The sequence below is a fragment of the Leiobunum rupestre genome, chromosome 5 (assembly GCF_980474605.1).
Source record: "Leiobunum rupestre chromosome 5, qqLeiRupe1.1.hap1, whole genome shotgun sequence".
Taxonomy (NCBI): domain Eukaryota; kingdom Metazoa; phylum Arthropoda; class Arachnida; order Opiliones; family Sclerosomatidae; genus Leiobunum; species Leiobunum rupestre.
In genome coordinates, this window is record NC_143388.1 from 37,533,686 (window position 1) to 37,559,165 (window position 25,480).

The 25,480-nt window shown below is 37.2% G+C and overlaps 2 protein-coding genes across 2 annotated transcripts; both read right to left on the reverse strand.

The window, feature by feature from the left end:
• Positions 1-11,502: 11,502 nt before the first annotated feature.
• Positions 11,503-12,592, reverse strand: LOC149944397 (uncharacterized). The gene is made up of 3 exons (XM_090176338.1): positions 12,202-12,592; positions 11,854-12,125; positions 11,503-11,784 (listed from the first exon to the last, which is right to left on the reverse strand). The coding sequence occupies exons 1-3, from the start codon at positions 12,590-12,592 to the stop codon at positions 11,503-11,505; spliced, it is 945 nt and encodes a 314-aa protein (XP_090032464.1).
• Positions 12,593-22,043: 9,451 nt separating this feature from the next.
• On the reverse strand, positions 22,044-22,973 carry LOC149944398 (zinc finger MYM-type protein 1-like). The gene has a single exon (XM_090176339.1). It carries the CDS (start codon positions 22,971-22,973, stop codon positions 22,044-22,046), a length of 930 nt encoding a protein of 309 aa, XP_090032465.1.
• Between the last annotated feature and the right edge of the window lie 2,507 nt (positions 22,974-25,480).

The following is a 25,480-nucleotide window of genomic DNA, read 5'->3' on the forward strand; positions in this document are numbered from 1 at the left end:
TTGGAACGAATTTAAATGAAGAGAGGGATTAACTGGCAAAACCGGATACAGTGAAAAACAAGCTGCATTGAAAACGATTAGAAAGGACATAAACCCCGCTGCCTCCAGACTGAAAGGGCAATGCTGGGAATGTAGGCCATTCGAAGAAAAATTGTTGGGAATTACATAGAAATGAGCGAAAATCACATGATTCAGGGAAAGAGCCTTGTCAAACGGTCAATTGAACCAAAAGATGAGTTCACATTGTTCAAAGTTAATAGCCAGCCCAGCGGTAACGCTTGGTACATTGATTCCGGCGCTACGTGTCATATGACAAATGACAAAACATTTTTTACACAATTGGACGAAACTTTTAAAGGTAACGTTTACACAGCGGATGGCGGAGCTCTTGAGGCTAACGGAAAAGGTAACGGTAAACTACGTTGTATTCTCAAGATGGTACGTTAAAGAGGCAGGGTAAAATACAAGTGAGAGCCAGGTGATCATTGATGAAGCTAGGAATATTCCTAGTTTTAATGATCCATGCTTGGAACCAAATGTTTGGGATCTAATTGAGCCAGGGACGAAAGAAAATACCAGCGTGACTATAAGGTGATCCTTGATGGACCTACGACTATTCCCAGTTTCAACGCTCTAGAGCCAAATGTTGTGGATACGATTGAACCAGAACCCGGCCAAAGTAACGAGAAACGGCCAAATAGGAAGATAAAAAGACATAACGAGGCTGGGCTAAAGCAAAAAGATCTAGAAACTAAAATTTAGGGAAAATTGAGAAATATTCCGGGCTGGAGATACAATGTGGTGTTCGAAGGAATTAAGTATGACACTGATCAACCTAGTTTTCGGCGTATGGCCTGAAGTAATAAGTGTGATTAGAAGTAACAAATAAGTATGAAACTGATCGAACTAGTCTTTGTCGTATAACCAGAAGAAATAAGTGTGACGATCAACGGCTGACTAGTAGTACCACATAAGTGAGATCAGAATTTAAAAAATAGAGTGACACTGATCGAATGAATTTTCGATGCTTCCAAAGTATGACTAGAAGTAACAAATAAGTGTAAATACAATTATGTGTGAGTTGTGACCGTGGATACATATTGGTTGTGAAACCGGCGTGGCAAGTAGAAGTGAATAGCTCAAACAAACTTAACAAATTAGAAGGATTGTGTGTATTCTGACCGTCGTACGTCTTTTTTAAAATGTTCTATTTTAACAAAACAAATAAAATTTTACTTATAGAAACCTTAAAAGTGCAAAAAAATTATAAAAATATCCCCAAATGATCAAAAGTAGTTACAACTGATAGCGACGGTCCTGATTTTGAAATGAAGTCGATTTATAACAGGAAATGATTAAGGCACGTAAAACATGCTTTAATTGTGTATTCAAGAATACGTTCAGTTTGTGTTCACAGCCGGCATTTTAGTTTCGGTGACAAGCGCAAATAATTCCAAAGTTCGACGAGAAACCGTACGCAATTTGTAGAATTTAACAATAGATCGCGTGTTTGTATGTAATTGCAGTTGGTAAACACGGCAGATTCTAATAATATTCGTAACCGTTACTTCGGTTTTGGGCTTTAAAATGTTTTTCAGTCAGATAATTGAAAGATTTTCAAATCCAGAGTGATATTCAATATCTGAGCATATCCGATATTTAAAATTTGATTAAATTATTTAATTCTTATTTCTAAAAAAACGGATAGCTGACATTTAACATAGTGGTAGTCAGCATGAGCATATCGAATAGTAAAAAAATGTTTCGTTTAAATCTCAGCTTATAGACTTGGCTCCACTCAAACAACTTATCCACGATCACCTAACCGTGGTTTCGAGTGCATGCTTGGACATGCCCCAAAATCGTGATTCCGAGTCATCCGCTAAATCCTGGATTTGAGAATCTTCTGGATACTCAATCCACAGTGCGCTATCCATAACCACATTGAATAGCAGATGTCCACGTCTGCATGAACCCTGAGGGCAGGCGTGGATCAGTATTATCCGTATGAAGGTTCTGCCTGCCCTGACGACTGCCACCCTATCCTTCAGATAGTTAACAAACCTCTCGTTTATGTTTTTTTGGGAATTTAAAGTTCCTTAAACCGTGTAAGATTCCTGGAATCCACACATTGTCAAAAGCATCCTCGATATCTAAAGATATCAGACTGGTGTTACAATTATTTGCCTTGTTATCCCTGATGCGGTACACCACAGTGTAAAAACAGTTAGTCGTGGACCTACTATGTCTAAACCCATATTGCTTTTGCTAAGCAAGTCGACAGTAGATTTACTAATTATTATTATCTTGAAACAAACACCTATGACGTTTTCCTCGCCCCCCCCCCCCTCTAGACCACTGTGTCCACGGATTCTTTCGTTATTATCTTGAAACAAACACCTATGACGTTTTCCTCGCCCCCCCCCCCATCTAGACCACTGTGTCCACGGATTCTTTCGTTATTATCGTGAAACTAACACCTATGACGTTTTCCTCGCCCCCCCCATCTAGACCACTGTGTCCACGGATTCTTTCGTTATTATCTTGAAACAAACACCTATGACGTTTTCCTCGCCCCCCCCCCCATCTAGACCACTGTGTCCACGGATTCTTTCGTTATTATCGTGAAACAAACACCTATGACGTTTTCCTCGCCCCCCCCCCCCATCTCGACCACTGTGTCCACGGATTATTTCGTTATTATCCCTAATTGAATACACCATAAACTATTCGTCTGATCCAGGATTTAACTCCTTCTGAAAAAGAGGTGTGAAGAGCGAAATTGGATTTTGTCGTCTGCTAGCCTGAATTAATCTGCTAAAAAAGCCACATGCAGCCATTTTGGAAAAAAAAATAACTTGACTCGATCTTTTCGCCACCACAGTATTGGAGTAAAAAGACGTCATGAGTTACTCTTCTTACTCTACTTTGAAATCCTAGAAGAAACAACCTAGTATTCCTAATCTCATTTTCAATTTGATCGTATTGTAAATGTAGCTGCCATGATTAAGAAATAGATGTATTATTGGAGTGACAAATTTAGTAAAAATATGCCAAATAAAGACAAATAAAACTAGTTCAACTCTAGCTTGGAATTTTCTTTTCAGACTAATTTCGAAGAAAAATACTATTAGTTAGCTAGTTGATACTTATTTAATCTCTAATCGGCACTTGAAGTATGCTTTATTTCCTATTTTAAATAACATACTTGAAAATACGTTTAATATCTATTTTTAACTGACCTTAGCAATCTTATAAGGTTAAAATAAGGATTTTTAATATGCAGGTATTTTTATCAACTAACGAATTAGGACTTAATTTTCAACTGAGTTCCAAATTATCTAAATTTTTGATAAAATTATTAAAATTGGAATCCCCATTTTCCCTTTATATCAATCAGTTTTAAAACTTATTGAGGACGTAATATAATTCAAAATGTAACATTGTAATAAAGACGCATTTAAAATATAATAAAGACTTCTGTAATTTAAATATTTAGCCTGCCAATATTATACACGTCAAAGGTATGTTTCAGTCTTAAATGTGATAAATTTGTATATTTTGATTTTTCAAAAATATATGTGTATCTTAGACTTGATCCCTTATTATCGTTGTTTCATCCTTAAGTATGATTCCTATTTCCGTAAGTGCTTTTTTTTAAAATATTAACTAGCTTTACGAAACACTTACATCCTCATATTTTGAGCAAAATTTCATAACCAAATGAGACAATTTCGTTCCATTGAGTATTGAGATAGACAAATAATATTATTTTGCGACGTAAATAATCATCGAGTGGTTATGACTAATAATTAGATAAAATTTAGAGTTTTCTATGACCACTTCAGACACTGTATTTTCCTTCATTTGGCGATGATAGCATCACCCAGAGCCCATAACGAGATTTTCTAGACAAACATTAATATGGAGTTGAGAAAGTGAGCAGTATTTTCTTCTAAGAACATGCACATAGTTGTCGCCATGTGTAGATTTAGCCCGAAGCGGCCCGAGTGAAGAGTTCACTTTCATTCCTGTTACATTTTAAACATAAGCTTTAACAGTAGATAAATATGAAAAATTAATCTAGATTACCGTTAAAATTTTTCGAGTATTTTAAGGGCATTTTCTGTTGATACAGTACAGCCTATGCCACAGCGTTCAAGTTAAATATAATGATACAATAACGTTTTAGCTAATGTAAAAATGGCGTTTCATTTCAAAATTTCCCAACACGAGTTGCGACCGTATTTTGACAAGCTGAGCAAATTCCAGACGCGCATTTCCTGATATGGGTACTAATGTTTGAATATAAAAACAGTCGTGTTCCTCCGTGCAAGACGAGTCACTGATTCTGTATCAAACATGAAGACGTCTACTTTACTCATTTTAACTGCCGTTCTGTTTATCGTCTTGGTGACCACCTCGGAAGCCGCCAAAGACACAGAAGAGAAGGGAAGCAAGGGAAAAGGCGGCGGTGGCGGAGGTGGTGGTAAAGGAGGTGAAAAAGGTTAGTCCTTACCTTTGACTTTGCTCATGCATTAGTTGTTTCACCAGTGATCCTCTTAGTCAGTAGCTATGAGGGGTCGGAGTGTGCAATAACTGGTGGCTTTACCGGGGAGTCGGGGTCCGGCTCTTGTAACCCAGCACGGGCGGTGGCGCACTGGGAGATGTTAGCTCCGTCCAAATGGTCCTATCTCCACCTCCGACTTCGGTCCGGTGTGAGCTGGTAACTGGGCTTCGGCCAAGGCTAACGGAGAGGGGCCGGGCAAACTGGCCCTCTCGGCGGATTGAGTGGCCTGCTGTGGGGCTGCGGGCCTCCGTATGAGGGAACGGCGGACCATCTCCCGGCCTTTTGGGGTTCCACCGGGATTTCCGGTGCCAGCTGTGCCGGGTTATGCGGGCTGCCGTGTGTCCGCCGTTCCCCTTTAGGCGCTCCTTCCAAAGGGCTTGGCTCTCTACCTTTCTAGGTAGGGTGTCGGCTGGCGTTGCCAGAGCATCGCTCTTAATACCACTGCTGTGTGCGAAGTGGGGGCTGGTCGACCCATTGATGCACCTTCTGCTGGGTTGAGTGGCTTGCGTCAAGGGCGCGACCATCTGTAGTGGGGTTCTGCTACCCATGCTGGTTTTGCTGCCTGTCCGGGTCTGTGGACGCTGGCGTAGGGCATAATGATGACAGACCTCCGGTGGTGTGGTTTCAATCTTACCGGGTACACCGATCTATAAATCTGACACATGTCAGATGAAAGCTGACACCATTTCGGAGATTCGATTGGATGAATGATGAAAAGATTTCAAAATAATTATATCTGTAAAATATATAATTAAAGAAAAAGTCGATATTCCTCTATGAGGAGCATAGCACCAGTAATTAGATAATGCATCATTTTCGAAAAGAATTTAGCCTTTAAAATAATTAACTAATTGTCTGTAGCCGGGTTCATAGTTAAAGAAGTTGTTGGCTAGGGAGTGATTTATTTAGTATTCTGAAAGGTACAAAGGGAAATGAGAGATACAATTTGCTATAAGTAAAATAACCCGTCGCCGTCTATCGTTGGTCGGGACTAGACAAACTAGAGATTGTGCATAATGGAAAATTAAAGGTTTATAGAAAATGTACTTTAAGGAAAAGTGTAGACTTGAAAGAGCGTATAAACTGTTATCGTTAATTAATTGAAAGTTAGGTTCTGTGTTTTAATTGGTCTTATACTAATTAATAAAAGAAATGAAACAGTTTTCGTTATGTTTAACTGTTTATTTGGTAGTAACCGTTTTAAGGGCGGTTTTAAATATGATAGATGACATTAAAAAATGAGGGGTATTTAAACGGTTTTTTCGATAATGCTCACCTCAATGACAAAAATTACCATTTGGAAAAGCACCACAGTTCTATTTACATAACCAATGTTTTTCTCCACTTAAATTGAGATTGAAACCTAAAAACTAATATAGTCAAATAACCAAACTATTATAAATTAGTGCTAATAAATAGTTTATGGCTAGATAATAAAGATTGTTTGATACTATGTTGGAACTATCCTCGGGCATCATGGTTTATTCTTCAACCCGCAAAAGATATGAAAGAAAAATTCGTAGGTTTTAGGAAACTCGTAATTTTTTAGCTTGCTGTTTAAGTTTATTAAGATCTACATACTTTTAATTAATTTATTCTCGGGTTACGTAAAGTACAATTGGTAAGCGAAATAGAACATCATAAAAAGTTTTATCTTGTACCAGTAGTCGATTTGTCCTTATCAATCATTTCCCATTTCGTGGTTACTAGGCTAAGGCAACTGAAATTTACTTAATAAAATTTAAATAAATTTAATTGCGTTCCGCAGGCAAAGGTAAAGGCAAGAAGGGAGGCGGAAAAGGCAAGAAAGGCGGAGATGGCGATGACCAGGGTGGAGACGAATAATAGCTGCCACTTTCATGGATTCAACATGTAGTTATTAATACTTTTTTGAAAATAAAATAGATTTTATCAATTATCTTTTTAATTATTAAACACAACTGAAGTAATTGAAACTGAGGTTTTCCCTGAAACTTAAAAATAAAGTAAATTGTTTTTCAAAGTTAATAAAAATCGCAAAGTTGGTTCTACTTAAATTAAATTTTTAGGTATTTTCTACTCATTTAAATTATTTTATTTAGGATAAAAGACTTTCAGACATTTTCTATTTAAGACTAATATTTAATATGAAGCAAGCTTCATTATTTTCCTGATCATTGGTTTTATGCCTCTGCACCAATGGACCGAATCCCAATCCATGGAACTGTACCATTTAATCGAATCCCATTCGACCGAATCAAGCCAAAATGTGAGGGTTTTTATTTCTATGTACAATTATTTATATCAAACTACAGCTTAAAATAAAATATTAAAAACCTCATCTTACCGAACCGCGCCGCACTGCACCTCATCTCATTTCATCGCACATGACATCGATTCAATTGAGTTTGGTAGTGGCGGCTTAAGAAAGCTGGGTCCCCGGGTCGGCAATGTTTTGTGACACCTACCAGGACCGTGCACAACTTCAACATCTGCCTGAGCAACATATCAAGAAAATTCACTATATGCACTGACGTTTTACCACCAAGTCGGGTTGTTAAGTTTTTGGGTCGGAGTTTTTTTAAAGTCGAGTTTTCCAAAATCCAATAAAAAACAAGTTCGCCAAGAAGGTGATAATATCATTTCATTGCCCGGCTCTCAATCAAACCGTTATAGATCAAGCAGAGATTGGCATTATAATATACAAAAGAGAGCCCCAGCCTAAACTAGCGCATTGGCGATCTTTGAAGCCCACGCTGTGTAATCCCCACGCCCAAGCCGCGAAGAAAAATTTCGTATGCTTTTAGCAAGTTCTACACGATGATTTTATTAAATTAAAAGTTGGTTTTAATAAATAAAATAATGTAAATATAATTTTTTACTTAATTTCCATATACATTTCGATAGAGATTAGGTTATTTTACAATTTGATTATGCCTTTAAAGGAGAGAAGGGGGAGGGGAAAGGCGAAGTCTAAGGCCTGCTCTTTTCTCGAGTATAAATCCTCCTAGATCGCTTTGAAAGAGGTTCCGAAATGACTGACATATCGAAGTATTAAATTAGTTAAGCCTAAAGAAGATAACCAACAAAACTTCTATAGTGTGAATGATACTTTACAAGATAAAATTAAGAATTGGAACTATCAAACAGGTCATATTGTATAGAATCACAAATATACTCATAACACAAAGAATACTTCAGAGTTTGAATTTGAACTAACGAATTTCCAATCGGCAAAAGGGATAATGTGCGTTATAAAAATCTAAGACAAGCTTAAAGAGACGAGGATGACTATTTGTATACTTTTGTGGCGGAGGGCCTCGTTTCCCCCCCCCCCAAAAAGAAGTTGAATGGCGATAACGAGCCAGTCGTTGGCAAGCCAACTGCTGACGAGCCAAACGCTAAGGAACCAACTGCTGAGGAAACCGAACACGAACCAACTGTTTAATATATTACCTATGTATATATTTTTCTATTTAATTTAACCTATGTATATATTTTTCTATTTCATTTAACCTATGTATGTATTTTTCTATTTAATTTAACCTATGTATATATTTTTCTATTTAATTTAACCTATGTATGTATTTTTCTATTTAATTTAACCTATGTATATATAAAGATTTTTATATTTAATTTAACCTATGTATATATTTTTCTATTTAATTTAACCTATGTATATATAAAGATTTTTATATTTAATTTAACCTATATATATATTTTTCTATTTAATTTAACCTATGTATATATAAAGATTTTTATATTTAATTTAACATTTATGTATATGTAAAGATTTTTTGTATTTCATTCAACCTACGTATATATTTTCTATTTAACACTATTTAATTTAACCTATGTACGTATTTTTCTTTATTAAATAAACTAGAGCTTCAATGTTAAAGCATTTTATTATTAGAAATTTGGCTTATCATTAGAAATTTGGCAAATATGCCTAATAAGATCATTAAAGTTTCTTTTATCATTAGAAATGTGGTTTATCATAATTTGGCAAATATACCTAAAAAGATCATTATAAGGTGATTAAGGAATCTGTAATAACAAAAGTCAGGCTGGCCACGGGTTAAAGTTTTCTAATTTTGGTTTCACTAATTATAAAAAACAAGGTTATTAAGGAATCTGTAAAAATATTTGTTACTTCAGATCATACGTTGTAAGCATCGCGTATTACTCCAATCAGTGTCACACTTATTTGTTACTTCAGGTCATACGTTGTTAGCATCTCCTATTACTCCGATAAGTGTCACACTTATTTGTTACTTCAGGCCATACGCTGTAAGCATCGCCTATTACTCCGATAAGTGTCACACTTATTTGTTACTTCAGGCCATACGCTGTAAGCATCGCCTATTACTCCAATAAGTGTCACACTAATTTGTTACTTTCGGTCATATTAGAACAGCTTCCGATAAGTGTCACACTTATTTGTTGTTACTTCAGGCCATACTTTGTAAGCATCGAATATTACTCCGATAAGTGTCACACTTATTTGTTACTTCAGGCCATACGCTGTAAGCATCGCCTATTACTCCGATAAGTGTCACACTTATTTGTTACTTCAAGCCATACGCTGTAAGCATCGCCTATTACTCCAATAAGTGTCACACTAATTTGTTACTTTCGGTCATATTAGAACAGCCTCCGATAAGTGTCACACTTATTTGTTACTTCAGGTCATTCGTTGTAAGCATTGCCTATTACTCCAATAAGTGTCACACTTATTTGTTACTTCAGGCCATACGTTGTAAGCATCGCCTATTACTCCGACAACTGTCACACTTATTTGTTACTTCAGACCATACTTTGTGAGCATCGCCTATTACTCCAATAAGTGTCACACTCATTTGTTACTTTTGGTCATATTAGAACGCCCTCCGATAAGTGCCACACTTATTTGTTACTTCAGGTGATACGTTGTAAGCATCACGTATTACTCCGATAAGTGTCACACTTATTTGTTACTTCAGGTTATACGTTGTAAGCATCGCCTATTACTCCAATTTAATTATCTTGATTAAGGGGAAATAGCTCTTTTTACCCCTAGGAGGGGTTATACAATCACCGTGTCTGTCTGTCTGTGGGTCTGTCTGTCAGGCCTGCGAACGCATTCGCATTTTCGGGGCAAAGGTTAATCATTGCGTACGCAGTTTCTCGAAATCTCTGCTTTCGCAGTTTCTCGAAGGGTTGGCAAAACCTCAGTCTGACGGTGAGCGTTAACGGATCGATTTGCGGTTGGGTTTGGTCTGGTTGTTCTTTTTTTCGTCAACTCTCACCGTCGCGACAGTTTTAATTCAGTTTGATTGGATATTTCGTTATTGTAATGTTCATGTGTAGGTTGTGAATGTTGAGTTTGTTGAGCTTGTGTTATGACGGTTTTGGGTGTTGAGTTTGTTGTGTTTGTGTTATGATGGTTGTGGATGTTGTGTTTGTTGTGTTTGGATGGGCGTTTTATCTCCAACTTCTTCTTAATGACTTTGAGACGGACCGAGTGCTGAGTGTTATGCAACCTCTCAACGTCCAATGGCAGGGTTTCCACCAATTGTACACGGTATTCGTCTTAGTATCAATTTGCGATTTTTCGGCGCCGGCCGGGAATCGAACCTGGGTCTGCCTCGTGCAAGAGATGTACTCTAACCACTCAGCCACCAACGCTTGTTAATTTACGGTGTTTTTCTAAAAAAAACAGCTTTGACGAATGTCCTTCACAAAGCTATAACGTTAGGTACTATAATTTATTCTACATCATTTTAAATATTTATAAATTATATTAATCTTATATTTAATTAAATATTTATAAATTATATTAATCTTATATTTAATTAAATATTTATAAATTATATTAATCTTATATTTAATTAAATATTTATAAATTATATTAATCTTATATTTAATTAAATATTTATAAATTATATTAATCTTATATTTAATTAAATATTTATAAATTATATTAATCTTATATTTAATTAAATATTTATAAATTATATTAATCCTATATTTAATTAAATATTAATAAATTATATTAATCTTATATATAATTAAATATTTATAAATTATATTAATCCTATATTTAATTAAATATTAATAAATTATATTAATCTTATATATAATTAAATATTTATAAATTATATTAATCTTATATATAATTAAATATTTATACATTATATTAATCTTTTATTTAATTAAATATTTATAACTTATATTAATCTTTTATTTAATTAAATATTTATAAATTATATTAATCTTATATTTAATTAAATATTTATAAATTATATTAATCTTATATTTAATTAAATATTTATAAATTATATTAATCTATTAGCTCCATCAAATATTTATTTTTCCAACGACGCCACAGTCGTTCCTGTAAATAAATTCTGTTATTTATTCTCTTTTTCATGTCTCATTTGCAAGTGCTATGGTCTCTCGCGGTCGCTGCTCGTTGGGTAGGAATGCTGGTTATTCTTATTCCGATTAACAAATGCGCGGGTGTTAGAGGAGTGCGTTCGTTCACGTCAGAAAGTAAGCGGTCTCGAATTGATCGCCGCTTCGATTTCGGTCAGCACGGTCTCCATCTCTTGAAAATTGAGGAGGGAGCGTCCTAGTGTTTTTCGTAGCGCAGTTTTAGTTGAGCGCACCATACGCTCCCAAAATCCTCCCCACCACGCTGCCTTCTCCACGATAAATTTCCTGTTTCTTCCTTTTTTACCAAAGAAGGCTTTAAGTTCGTCCGATTTTAGGTTTTTCCACAATAATTTTAAGTCCGCATTTGCCTTGGTAAAGTTAGTTGCATTATCCGTGAATACGTCGGTTGGCAAACCTCTTCACGATACCATTCTGCGGAATGCCCATATGAACTCTTTGCCATTTAACGACAGCACTAACTCTAGGTGAATCGCTCTGCTCACGGCGCAGGTAAATAGGCACACCTAAGCCTTTTAAGTGGTTTTGCCTTCTAGGTAGAGTGGTCCCGCAAAGTCGATTCCGACCGTATGAAACGGTGGTACTTCGGTAACTCTCTCCCTAGGTAGAGGACCACTGGAACGTTCCAGTGGTTTACTTTTAAACTTCTTGCACAAACTACATTTTTGCAGTTGCGATCGTATCAATTGCCTTTTGGAAATAATCCAAAATCTTGACTTCAGTTGGGTGAATGCAGCTTGTACTCCTCCATGATATGATCGCTCGTGGCTTTCTATCACTAACAATTCTGCAAATCTCTGTTTTTTTACCAATAATTATCGGAAATTTTTCTTCGTATGTCATGTCCGGATGTTTTTCCAATCTGCCTTCAACGCGCAAAATTCCTTCTTCGTCGAGATAGGTTTCAAGGTAACAATGTTAGAATGTTTCTTAATTAACATTGGTATTTCCGATCCCATCGCTGGGTTATTTTTCTCTGTGTTTTCTTTTAGCTCTGCAATCTCCTTCTCGTAATCTCGAAGTTGAATTGCCTTAATCCAAATTTTTTCCGCATTACGGAGTTCTTCAGCTCTGAGTGGTCCTGTTCGAATATTTTTCATGACGCGATCGATATATCGGTAGATATAAGCAGTGACTGCTAGAAGTTTGTACATTGTACTGTAGCGGGTTGGATCAACTAAATCTTGAATTCTCTTTTTCTCTTCAACTCTCACTCTGACAACTGTCTTTTTTCAGTTCTACTTCAATATCATTTAATTCGGTGCCCGTTGGAGTGGCGACATTACTGGGCCTATACGTTTTATCCAACTTCAACCAAGTCGGTCCATTCCACCATAAATTACTCTTGATAATTCCGGAGGCTGAAATTCCTCTAGTCGGAAGCTCAGCGGGATTATCAGTGCCTGGGTAGTGCGTCCAATTATTTGGTTCTGAAATTCTCCTTATCTCGGCTGTTCTATTTGAAACGAACGGTTTCCACGTTTTCTCCTCTCCCTTTATCCAGTGCATCGCAATCATAGAGTCTGTCCACATGTGAGTTTTGATGGTCTCTGAAAATACGTCCTTGGTGTAGTTTGAAAGTTCAGCGCCTAGAAGACACGCCATAAGCTCAAGTCTCGGAAGTGAACATAAGTTTTTTAAAGGCGTGACTCTTGAGTTCGATGTTACCAGTGACACACCGATTCGATTCGAAACTGTGATGTAACGGACATATACCACAGCCGCGTACGCTTTGGTACTACTGTCGCAGAAACAGTGTAGTTCTTCGTAAATTCTTTCCTCGTTGAATTGGCCAAACTAACATCTCTGTACTTTAATTTCTCGCAAGTATTTACTCGAATGAATTTAAAGGCCTTACGCCAGTTGTTAGAAACTTGCGAAGTTAATGTTAGGAATTTAAAATTGATGGGAGTAAATTTCCTCTTCGAACGATACATGTTTGTGTCCCGCGATTTTAGAGAGATTGCCATCAGATATTCTTTTAGAATTCAGTCGCGCGTGATCCGTAGATGCTGAGTGGAATGTAGAAAATTTAATCGAATTCTAGCGCAAGGAGTTAGAAAGTCGTGAACGTGCATTTATGATGGGTCCAAGTGGTGGAATCGAAAAATCAGAGTCGTTGACGGAAACAAAAACGTCAAGGTACGAAAACAAGAACGATCGCTACAAAGGACACGTGTCTTCAACTTCCGCGTTCTCAACTCAAGTTGATCAAAGGAATATTTTCTGCATATTCTGCGAAAAGGAGTCCCACGCTTCGTCCAACTGCAGGAATTTTACTTTAGTAGAGAAACGAGAAAAGGTGAAACGCCAAGGTCGTTGTTCCATTTGTATTCAACGTAATCATGACGCTAGCAATTGTTCGTCAAATTCCAGAAATTGCAGATTGTGCGGAGGCCAACGTCACAACATGGTCGTGTGTGAAAAAAATACTGCTCATAAAAAATCATCAAGAATAAGTAATATGGAAGAAAGTACTCAAGAAAGAAACAATAATATTAAGGACACTGCTCCGAAGAGCGTAGAAGTGAGCGCGGTACATTTTCAGAGTGAAATTCTAATGAAAACCGCCTAAGCAGTAGCTCGAAATCCCTTAAACGCCTCAAGTGGTCAAATGCAAGTTAGATGTCTGCTGGATGATGGCAGTGAAGCGACCTTCATACATGAAGATCTAGTGAAAGAACTTAACTGGCCAGTCGTTGGTACTTCAATTTTGACCTTGCATATTTTTGGAGATAAAATCGGAGCGAGAGTGCAGAGAAGACGAGTCAGGCTAACTTTAGAGAACGCAAAGACGGGACGAGGTACCGTGACTATCGAAGCCATAGAAGTTCCTTACTTGTGTCAAGCGGAGACTACTGCCAACTGTAAAGAAATAGAGGTCTTCATGAAGAATAGAGGTTTACAACTCACTGACGAACCGTCGGAATCAGAAAAAAGTGGAAGTACTATACATATTATGATAGGAAGTGTTCTGTACTGGGTATTGCGATCCCACAAATGAAAGCAGAAGTCCTCACAGAAGGTTTAGTCGAAATAGCGGTTGTAGCGGATTTGGAGAAGACGTTTCTACAGGTCGAACTGTTCTCGGAATTTGTAACCGCTTCAATTTTCATAAGAGTCTTTAGGTGCTTTTGAATAATTAAATCCTTTCGTCCGTACGTTCTTTGTAAGAAATCCACCATTTCGTCGTAAGCCTCGTCCGTTCCGTCGTAACTACTACGGCTCCAAATATTTTCCCTTGGTTGTCTAGCCTCCATTGATTATGTCTCTACTCCATCATCAAAAAGAAAATGGAAAATCGCCGCGATGCTTTAGCTCGTGTTTTAAGTAAGTATTGGCTTACACTTCGATTATTAAGACTTTTTGTACTTCCCTCTTTATTATCCGTGCGTGGTCGAATGGTTAAATGTGTTATTTGCGCTAAATGCGGTTATGGGGAAGATGAGTTCAAATCTCTTCAAAAGGGAGTTAAAATATTTATATTTAAGATTTTAATTTAATAATACAAATTAATTTATATCCTGTTTACAAAACGGAATCATATCATAATACTTCAATTATTATTATTCTTCTTCAGTAGACAAGGGGGTTTTCAAGGTCCAGACTCCCCCTCCTTGGACCTAACTTTGACTGTACTACATTTTCACCTCTTATCGACTCCTCTTAATATTCACATACTTAGAACCCCCTTTGTTGGGTAAAATACTTTAATTTCGGTATTTAACAAAATACTGAATACTCAAATACTGTAAAGTATTTAAAATAGAATACTAAATACTCAAATACGGTAAAGTATTTAAAATATAATACTAAATACTCAAATACGGTAAAGTATTTAAAATAGAATACTAAATACCCACAGCATAAAGTATTGAAAATAAATAAAATACTTCATTTTAGTATTTTAAAATATTTAAATACTCAAAATACTGTGAATTCTTGATTAGCGGAAAAAATGAAAGACTGTTCGAAAGATTGAAAATATTCCACTTTTGTGCGCCATCTAAAAGGCAGATTGTCTCGTAAGTCTCGAGTCCTCCCTACTGCAACGCCACCACGGCCGATAACCGGAATGCTTCACGAGTTTGTGCGGGAGTATGAATTAGACGTATTTCTTCCGCTTGATGGTGTTGTATGGAGACTATTTGATGGATAAAGTATTTTTGCTAATAAAAATCTGTATTTTGTTCAAAATACAAAAAAATTATTTAAATATTATACTAAATATTTTTTTAAGTATTTGAAATAAAATACAAAACACTGAAAAAGTATTCGCAATAAATTACAAAACACAGAAAAAGTATTCGAAATAAAATACAAAACACTGAAAAAGTATTTGAAAAAAGTACAAAATACTCAAAAAGTATTTAAAATACTACCAAACACTTACTATGTAAGTTAATGTTTAATTTAATCTTCCTTTCGCACTAGAAACAAGACGTTTCTAATGCTGTTAAATGCATATTTATTAACTTTTTTAACTGGTAAAAATCAGAGGTACCAATCCCCTTCTTCCCCACCAGAATGACATCCCTGTACATATGATACATTCCCTATGGAAAATGTAATGTTTTTTTAGGATCCGCTTAATTTAGTAGTAGTTACGGTATAGCGACATCTTTTAAGGCGTTAAAAACCTACACCCAATAATTCGCTACTTGTTTTTTTAAATATTTATATTTAAATATTTTTGAAAATGATATCTTTGAAAATAACACTGGTGGTACGATAAACAACAACACTGGTGTTAAGAGAAAAACCCCCGCTGGTGGTAAGAGAAATACTATTGATAGTCATACGAGAAATTAAATAGTTAAAATTCTGATAATAATAATAATGGGAATTTTCAACGGCTAGTTGTTCGCAATTGTAGTGGTAATACAATTAGGGCCGTTAATTTGTTCAGCAACAAATTTAACAAATGAAAAGAAAACGTACAAAAAATTACCCTTCCACCCCTTAAAAAAAGGAAACTGACTTTAGAAAATCAATTATCGATTGAGTGTGGTTAGTGTCCTATAACTAAAGCTATTTAAAGTGTTACAGAAACCCGGGATTTAGAAATGACTTAACATAATAAGAGAAATTCAGATTAATCTTTCGGTTTTTTAGATATTTCCTATATAAAAGAAAAAAACAATTGTTCAGCAAACTTTGTTGGTATAAAAAATGCTAAAAAACGAATTTGAAGATGGATCAGGTAAATTTATTTCTAAATGTAACCCCAAATATATTGAATTTAAAATTATTGTCTAGGAAAGCTTTAAATTATAAAGCGGTAATACAGAAAAGATTTGATACATTATGTAAAACACTATCTATTAAATGTAAGGAACTTGTTGATCATTTGATTGATTACTTTAGTGGTAAAAAATATCACAATGCTACCAGTGAATCGTATTTTTGGGAAACGTCGTATGAACCATGGACTAACAAAACGTTTTGTTAGTCCATGCATCAACCATGCACAAATATGATGGAGGAAAAACCACTTGTAATTGATGTTAAAGGATGAGTACATAACATAATACCTCTTATTGGAAATGCTGATGAAGGGAATGGTGAAAAATAAAAGAGAACAAACAGTGCCGGATTTAGACTACGGGGGGCCCTGTGCTTAACATATTTATAGGGGCCCTCATGGAGGTACTTGAACACAGGTTCCCAGCAAACAGGCTCCCTTTCGTGTGAGCGCAGCTGCACAATCTGGACAGGCTCTTGCACTCCTCCAGAAGTCACCTACCCATTACATACTACCCGCCATGGGTGCCACCAGAGGCCACGATCATTCTGCGCTGGCTATCTACTCCCAAGGCGGAATTAAATTCTATACAGTTACGTCAACTATTCTTTGAAGCCTTAGATCCTCACTTCACAGACGCAACGGGCGGCTCAACGGCTCCTGATTCAGGTGTCGCGGGTGCGGCATTCTCGATTCCCTCTCTCAAGGTGGGTGTGACTTCGCTGGTTGACTCAGTTCATCCTATTAATAGGATAGAGCTCTTCGCGATCCAAATGGCCCTCTCATACGTGTTCACGCATCTTAAAGGAGCTGTAGTGATTTGTTCAGACTCACAAAGTGCTCTCACGCAACTATGTCAGCGATCTCTTGACCCGGTGGTTACGCTTATTCATAATTTACGCGATCGGTACACTAGCTCAATTACCTTCTTGCGGTGTCCGGCTCACGGTGGCGTTCCTGTTAATGAGTCCGCCGGTTGATTCGTCCTTCGAAGGTAGACTTCCTTCTACCTTCTACTTTAGCGGAATTAAAGGGTGCCTGTGCGTGGTTGGTCCTCTCCGCGTGGACACAGTGCTGGCAGTCTATTCCGGGCTCCTGGCCCCTACGCGAAGAGAAGCCATTCCCCAGTTCTAGGGATGTCTTCACCGTTAAACTCTCGCGGCCTGACGTCACTCTACTGGCGCGGCTCGGGTGTGGATGGCTCCCCACCAATTCTACCCACAGTTGATATCGTTTAAGCCCCACAGACTCACTGTGGGGCACGGGAAGATCCTCAGCATGTTTTATTTGACTGCCCCAAGCACCGTAAGTCCCGACGTTCTCTTCTACAGACATTAAACAACTGTGCATTTCCAGAAACTGTCGTTGCGGTTCTCACGGCAATGCATAGGGGTTCTTCCGCGGTCATCACAGCTACGTGTGCCTTATTGCGACAAGCTATTCGAACTTAATTTTTGTTAAATTGCTTATTTTTCTGTGCCCTCTTCTGTATTTTTGTACGCCCAGGCTGAATATTGTGTACCACGGCTCCATTTCCGGGTAAAACTTTGTAAATTGCGCGCCTGGTGTGAAGGCTTCTCGCTATACACCAATCTCACTCTCCCACGTTATTCCACCCCCCCCCCATTAAGGTCCAAATCGTAGAGCAATAGCGGTGTTAAAGCAAGTCGCGGCTTTAATATTATACAGGGTGTTTAAAAATTCAGTACAGGAAATTTGAGGTGTTGAGTAAAGATGTGTAACTGTCTTCGTGGCGATTCTCTGCAACGAATTAGACAAGCGCTATAGTGTTTTAAAGTTCGGCCTGAAGATGCCTAACAGTACAGTAGGCTACCACACAAACTCAAGAACCCAGATAGGTAAACCGATTTCAGGGGTAGGAGGAAAATGGGACTTTATAAAATAAAGAAGCAAAACATTATCGTGTGCGAAACGTTATTTTTTTAACGCTCAAAATATCGTCTTCCAACTCATAGAAAAGAAGGCAGCTGCGAAGAAGAGATGAACGTATGTTCTCGATCACTCCCGATGTGATACGAATGGGTTCCACAGCGGCGTTAATTATTACAACTAAATCCACATCTGATTAGACTGGAGTTTCCTAAACAAAATCTTTCATCCAGCCCACAGGAAAAAGACTAGCGTCTTTAGATCTTGCAGGCCTGGCGACTGGACCTCCTCGACCAATCCATTTCTGTGGAAATTGTTCGTTGAGGAACTTACAAACCCGCAAGGAAAAGTGAGCCGGAACCTCGTCATACTGAAACCACATTTATCGTAAAATTGCTAACGGGGCATCATCAAGAAGGTCAGGTAACTCATCAAGCGGAAAAGCACTCTACGTCGTCCCATTGACTTTTGGTGGCAACATGTAAGGACCAATCAAATCGTCTCCATTAATCCAGCCCAGAAGTTAACAGAAAATCTTTCCTGATAACCACGGGTAAACGTCGCACGATGATTTACATGAGCCCATTCGAGCTGGTTGTGAGTGTTAAAAACACCATCCCTGGAAAATGTGTCTTCGTCACTGAAAAGCACAGTGGTTGGAAAAACGGAATCTTGAACGGAACGTTCTGCAAACCATCGCGCAAAAATCCACACTCAATGGGAAATCGGCTGCTGTAAGATCGTGGACCTTTTGCCGATGATAAGAGTGCTGTCCGTCATCGTGAAGAGCACGCGAAGCAGAAGAATGATTGTATCTGGTCGGACTCTGTCATGATTGGCTGCCTGTAAGCAAATCAGGTTAGTCTCTTTACTAAAAAGTAATTACTACACTTTAGAGTAATAACAAGTAGTTTAACTACCAAATGTTACCTGTATGGCGCCGGTCTCCGCAATCGACGATGGACATTTGCGAAAATTCGTGGGTTCAAGATATTCTTGTTTGGATCCCTTTCACGGTAAATTTGTTGAACAGAATCTGTATAACCATCCGCTACGTAAAATTAATGTCCGCACGTTCTTCAGTCGTGTAACGATAACGTTCCATTACGTGTGGTAATTTCACAATGATTGAGAACATCGGCCAAAGCCTTTAAATACCCTTTTTAACCCTGACGATACGATTCAGTAGAACATTTTTCCCATATTATTTTCACGAGTCCGATATGAGACCTTTTGATTTTTGAGAATCCCTTATGAGTTCGTTTTTGCGCGATATTGTTGCCTTGGCCACTGGGAAGCTCTGCGGCGCAGCGCAACCCGTGCCATCATGGTTTCCTCTTCGCCCAGACAACCCCCTTTGATCACGTGCTGTTGGCGCTATCTCGAACAGCCCGTGATCGCAGGCTCACAGTTGACCGTGTCGCTCTTGAAGAGAGCGCTGGCCTACTGGGAGGATAGTATACTGAATTAACGTAATTGACTATTTCGGATAAAGTAATTTAAGCGAGGTTTTTTCTGATTGCTTAAAAGTAAAAACTAGCTTCTAGAATTTTCGAAGTTTGTTGTAGTGAAGTGAGAGGCCTGGCTGTCAGCCTGCCGGTTTCGTCACTTTCATTTGACTTTTGAATCGTGTCGCGGCTCGCGCGCGTAAGGTTAGGTAGGCATAACCGAACTTACCGAAGTAACTTTGAAAGGAAAGAAAAAAGATCTGATTTAAAAAGGTTGTGGGGGACTCGAGGGAGCCATGCGCTAACTGAACCTTGACAGCGCAATATCTCAGAAAATCAGTAACCTTTCAGAGGAGAGTGCAAGCCTAGAAGCAGCGAGGCTCGTTCAAATTGTGAGGCCCTGTGCTGTAGCACACAGGTAAATCTGGCACTGGGAACAAACATTCTTGGAATTGTGGCGCTATTTGTTATAGTAGGCCTATGTCTGTAGAAAGAATTGAAAAAAAAATTCAAGACAATAGGTTATTCCAAAAAGGATGTTTGGCTTGAAATATTTAGCACTATTGACAAGTGTGCTGGTTCTCACCAAGTTAGAATGGGTCACCCACTCTACTGCCTTGATTCTAAGAAATGTACGAGTTGTTTGAGAATTCTGGGGGAATTAGCTCAACATCTTAGTGCGCTTCGTATTCTTATAAAATATATTAACAAGGTTAAAACTTGGTCTGATCTTTAACAAAAACCTGTGTCTGGCTATTAAAATAGGTAATTTGGATAAGCTACAGTGTCTTATAAAGTACATTGGTACAAGATAGGTTTACGGAAAGCGAATATTGAATCTGACTCAAACGTAGTGCAACCTTCATTAGACGAGTCTGATCTGCTATCTAAGTATGGCAAGCAGCTAGTAATTTGCTATAAAGAGCAGTGCCGGCCTTAGGCTTTGCGAGGCCACGTGCAAAGTCACCTTGGGAGCAGTAGCGTAACTAGGAACTCCGGGGCCCCCCCGCGAAAAACAACTCGGGGCCCTTTTAAATAGCACCGATTTTAATCATAAACGTTTCGGGGCCCTAGTTCTGCGGGGGTGCTATTTACGCCACTGCTTGCGAGGCCTTTGTTTTGGGCAATATTTTTGGCGCATTTTTTAAATAGTTTCGTTAAATGACGTTAAATTCTATTCATTATTAACACATTTTATCAGTATACATTTTTATTTACATTGAAGTATACAAATACAACTAAAATGCAATCTTTCTCACTTTTCTGGTGGTAAAATCGTCAATTAAGGTTGAAAAATCTAATGAATGACTTATTTCATTTTCAATTGAAATCATTACTAGCCTTTCTCGAATCATGGTTGTTCGAAGGTATGTCTTGTTCAGCTTAAGCTTAGAAAAGCTTCTTTCTGCACTCGCAACTGAAACAGGCAGTGTTAGTTTAATTCGAAGAGCTACAATCAGATTTGGGAAAATTTCAGCCAACGAATTTTTATGTATATATTGCACAAATTCTAAAGCTTTCATTGAATTTTTGGCTAATCGCATTCTAATAAGAGTTTGTATTTCTGAAAATAACTCATCCGCAGTAATATCAACTTCATTGGTGGCAGAATCTGTTAAAACAATCTCTAACTAATCACAGGATATATTTAATTCTTCGTCATTAAAGTGTTCCATTTGCTTAGTGCTGCACAGGAAACCAAAGATATCACAAAGGTTTTCAAAAGTTGGAAACGTTCTTCGAGGGATTGAACGGCCACATCAATTAAAAAACATTAAAAAATTCGATTTTAAATTGCTGTTCTCCACTTAGAGGCGCGTCTGCAGTCTCATAATCGAATTGTCTACGTTTTCGGCGAATTTGTTTTTCAGGAAATGTAATAATTATGTTTAGTGTGGACGCGATAATAATCAAATGATGAATCACAACGCATATCTTGCAGAAACAATATTGTTGCGGAAATTAATTTGGTGACTTCACTTACGACCATTGATGGATTTTGAACAAGCTTGCTAACTTTATTAATTTCGAACAATATTTTATACCATATAATCGATGATAGACTTGTTGCCTCAGAAACAGCAACACTGTCATTACTACTATCAGCAACGTTCTGAAGTGATTTTTGAACGTTAATCAGGTTTTCTTTTAAGTACTTTAATGATTTTTATTCGGCTCTCCCATCTCGTTTCCGACAAGTATTTTAGTGTAACGTCATAGCTTTGACGCAATATTTCCCAACGAACTGTAGACGCCGCAAAAAATGTGAAAATACGTTGTACTAATCCAAAATATGAAATTCCCTGTGTGGAAGACTTCGCTGCATCACAAACCATGAGATTTAATGTATGGTTAGCACAAGGAACAAAAAAGCGCAATTGTTGATTTCCTTTAACCTAGCTTGAACGCCTTTGTACTGCCCTCGCATATTGGATCCGCTGTCATAGGACTGTCCACGATAGTTTTCAATGACCTAACTCATAGTTTTAAGAAAATCAAGTAAAACGTTAGCAAGTCCCAGTCCAGTACTGTCGGTAATATGCAAATAGCCCAGAAAATGTTCTTTAATTGCAACAGAGTCATTTTGAATTATCACACATCGTAGGAATATGAAAAGTTGTTCTTTGTGGCTCAAATCTGGCGTACAATCCATTATAACTGCAAAATATTTTGCATCTTTTACGTTTGACACGATCTTTTTTAGAATCGCATTAGCTAACGAATCAATTATTTCATTCTGAATTCTTTTCCCCAAGTAATGATCCATTGCTTCTTTGTTTTGTATACGGTGTACGTGTTCTGAAATAACCGGATCAAACTTGCTGATCAACTCTAATAGCGCCAAAAAATTTCCGTTTTGAGGTGAAAATAATTTATCCGACTGCCCCCGAAATGCCAATGACCTTTCTGCCAAGGTCTGGACAATAGCAAACAAAAGTTCCATAACAGATCGCCAATGTCTTTTTTCAATGTCTATATTTCGTTGATGATGATCATCTAGTGTAGACTCTTTATTTAATGCTACAGCCAAAGTTTTCCATTTCTGTAAGCTCTGAATATGATCAGAAGCGCTGTCATGTTCACTTAAGGATTGAGATAAATGACGCCAATCATTATATGCGGTACTTGTAAGTTTAATATCACGTTTTGAAAACAACTTGCAGCAGAAACAGAACAGAGAATCATTACTAATTGAATATACCAACCAACTTCGTAATTTCTTTTCGCCATTGCTAATTATTCGATAAAAATGCGGCTTTGAAAATTTTCTACCATTGGTATCTTCTGGAAAATCGTGATCAGTGATTTGCACGTGGCCTGTTTTAACCAATTCAGTCCTCTGGTCATCCCTTATATTAGTCGGCCACATAGCAGGGTCACTGGGCAAAAACGAAAGGGTCATCGTCCTCGGGGCTACTGTCTCTACTGATGACGAATTTTGGTGCCCAGATATTCCACATTACTAGTTCCAAAGCCGGCTCGGGCGTTCGTCGATTGGCTACATTGAGTTGTTAATAAAAAGAGGTACAACTAAATCTGGCTGGCGCGGGACCAATTTCGTTCAATATGGAGACTTTTTCAACTATATCGTTTAACCGTGGCGGCATCTGTCTCTAGTAGTGGCAACTATATTGCAATTGAATTTTTGCGCGAATCATATAACTTTACAAAATATAGATAATTATAAAGATGAATTTCGTACAGTCTTCTCAGAACAGGTCCCGCGTAACCATGGCAACCGAAATCGTAATTGTAATTCTAGCAGTATTATTCCCAATTCAATGATTGGCTACGGCGGATAAGGGCACTCTCTTGCTACTTTTTGTGATAAAGCAGGATACACGAAGAAGAAAAAGTGATTGAACGATACTACAGCAATGTAAAAAAACCCAAATTGGACTACAGTTCATGCTTAATGTGCTGATACTGCCATCGTCATGTATCTCGCTGTAACAAAAATGCACGACCGATTCGGTTTCGTCAATCGTGTGGGCGTGACTATTTATCTAGGGAGCTAGGCTACCGAATGTACTATGTACGTTATTGGATTATTTATGCGATGGTTATTGTTGTACTTTGAAAATTTTTAAATTGCTTGTTGTACTTTTATCGGCTTAGAAAATGAGATACTTGAGGTAAACGCTCGGGTAAACGAAACCAAAATTTTGGCTGCCAAGAGGCAAGACGGAAAACTAGAAGACCACTAACGTTGACCAGAGACCTCGCGCGAGGCCTCTGGCTAGCGCGAGGCCACGTGCGGTTGCACGTGTGGCACGTGCCTAAGGCCAGCACTAAAGATATGTACGAGTTTCATGATTCGCCTTGTGATAGTTGTGAAAAGCGTTTTAAGAATAGCAAGCTCAAATTTGTGGGAAATTGTTTTTACACACATAATTTAGATAGCAACGAAGGTTTAATGCTTTTAGTTGCTGCCTGGCAATTCAAAGAGCCTCAAATCACAGTGGCAGATATTTTAAAGGTTAATATTGCAGATGATGATCTGGCAGATTTGGAAGGTAACGTTGGAGCTCGATTTATGTTTGACGAAAAGCGATTTTGCGTGTTATGTACGCAGTATCTTCAATCGGGTAAAATACCGCCGCAATGTTTTCTTAATGGCCTTCAAGTAGATCCCGTGCCAAATGACATTTCTAAATTAAATTATATTGAGAAAATGCTAATACAGAAAGTAAAAGTGTTTCAAACTATTATTCGTCTACATACACTATTAGGGGAAAATATTGTGGTAATTAAAAGAAAAAAACAACGTGCTTTTTAACCCCCTACACCCCCCTCGGTACTGGCGAGACCACGCAGAGTTTACCGTAAGTTTTGCACTTTGCATACATATTCACGCAAATGCCAGCTGACTAGATTAACGAGAGACGTTAGAAGTTGTGTAGTTTATTTGCCTCTTCCCTTCACTGAAAGTGTGGAAATGAATCCTAAACATTTACCTACTGATCATCAATTATTTATTAGGGTGAATGGGCTGCCTACCCAGAATAAAACTCTTTGGCAATCAGTGGTGGATATAAATTTAGTTAGGAATGCTTTACTAAAATTTAAAACGATTCACCCACTCTATTATAATCTAAATATTCCAAGAAATTATTTTGGTCAGAAAATTTGCGTAGATGTAGACTGTGCACATATTAAATATGCATTTTCATTATACAATTCCAAAACTAATACTGATAAAGTTGTTTAGAAATCAGGAGGACGGATCAAAATTTTTTATTTAACACAGGGATTTTGGATAATGCTTAATTTCATTGCGTAACTAAAAAATGTAGAACAACATTACTAGCTGTATTGTACTCACGCGAAAATGTTTATGAAAAATATAATTTAGTACTACTTAAAAATTATTGTAAAGAAGTATAATTTGAGAAATATGTAAATAAAAGAAAATTGTAATGTGTTTATAAATGTTCATTAATATAGTTTTGGTATGATAAGTGTCAATGTATGCTTTAAACTATTTCTTTTCATTGTATATTTCTAAATGTTTAAATACGTTCATTTTAAATTGATTATCGTTTCGGATTATAGTTTTACACCGTAATCAAAACTATTTTATACATACTCTTGTAACAATAATTATAAATTCAAATTTGTAACTAATTCATATTTAGAGTTTCGTAATTCGAATTGAACTTATAACCACGAAAATATAATTTATATAATTTATATATAATTATATGTAATATATAACTATATAAATTATAAAATATAACAAATAAAACATTCCTGGAAATATATGCGTGTATTGTTCTTAAGAAGGGACATATAATATAGGAAAAAGCTCAGCTACGCTGAGTATAGTAGGTGATATATAGGTAGACCTGAGTCATTCGTTGCGGCCAAGAAGGGACAGGTATTTGAGAGGTTAATAAAATGTTTTAA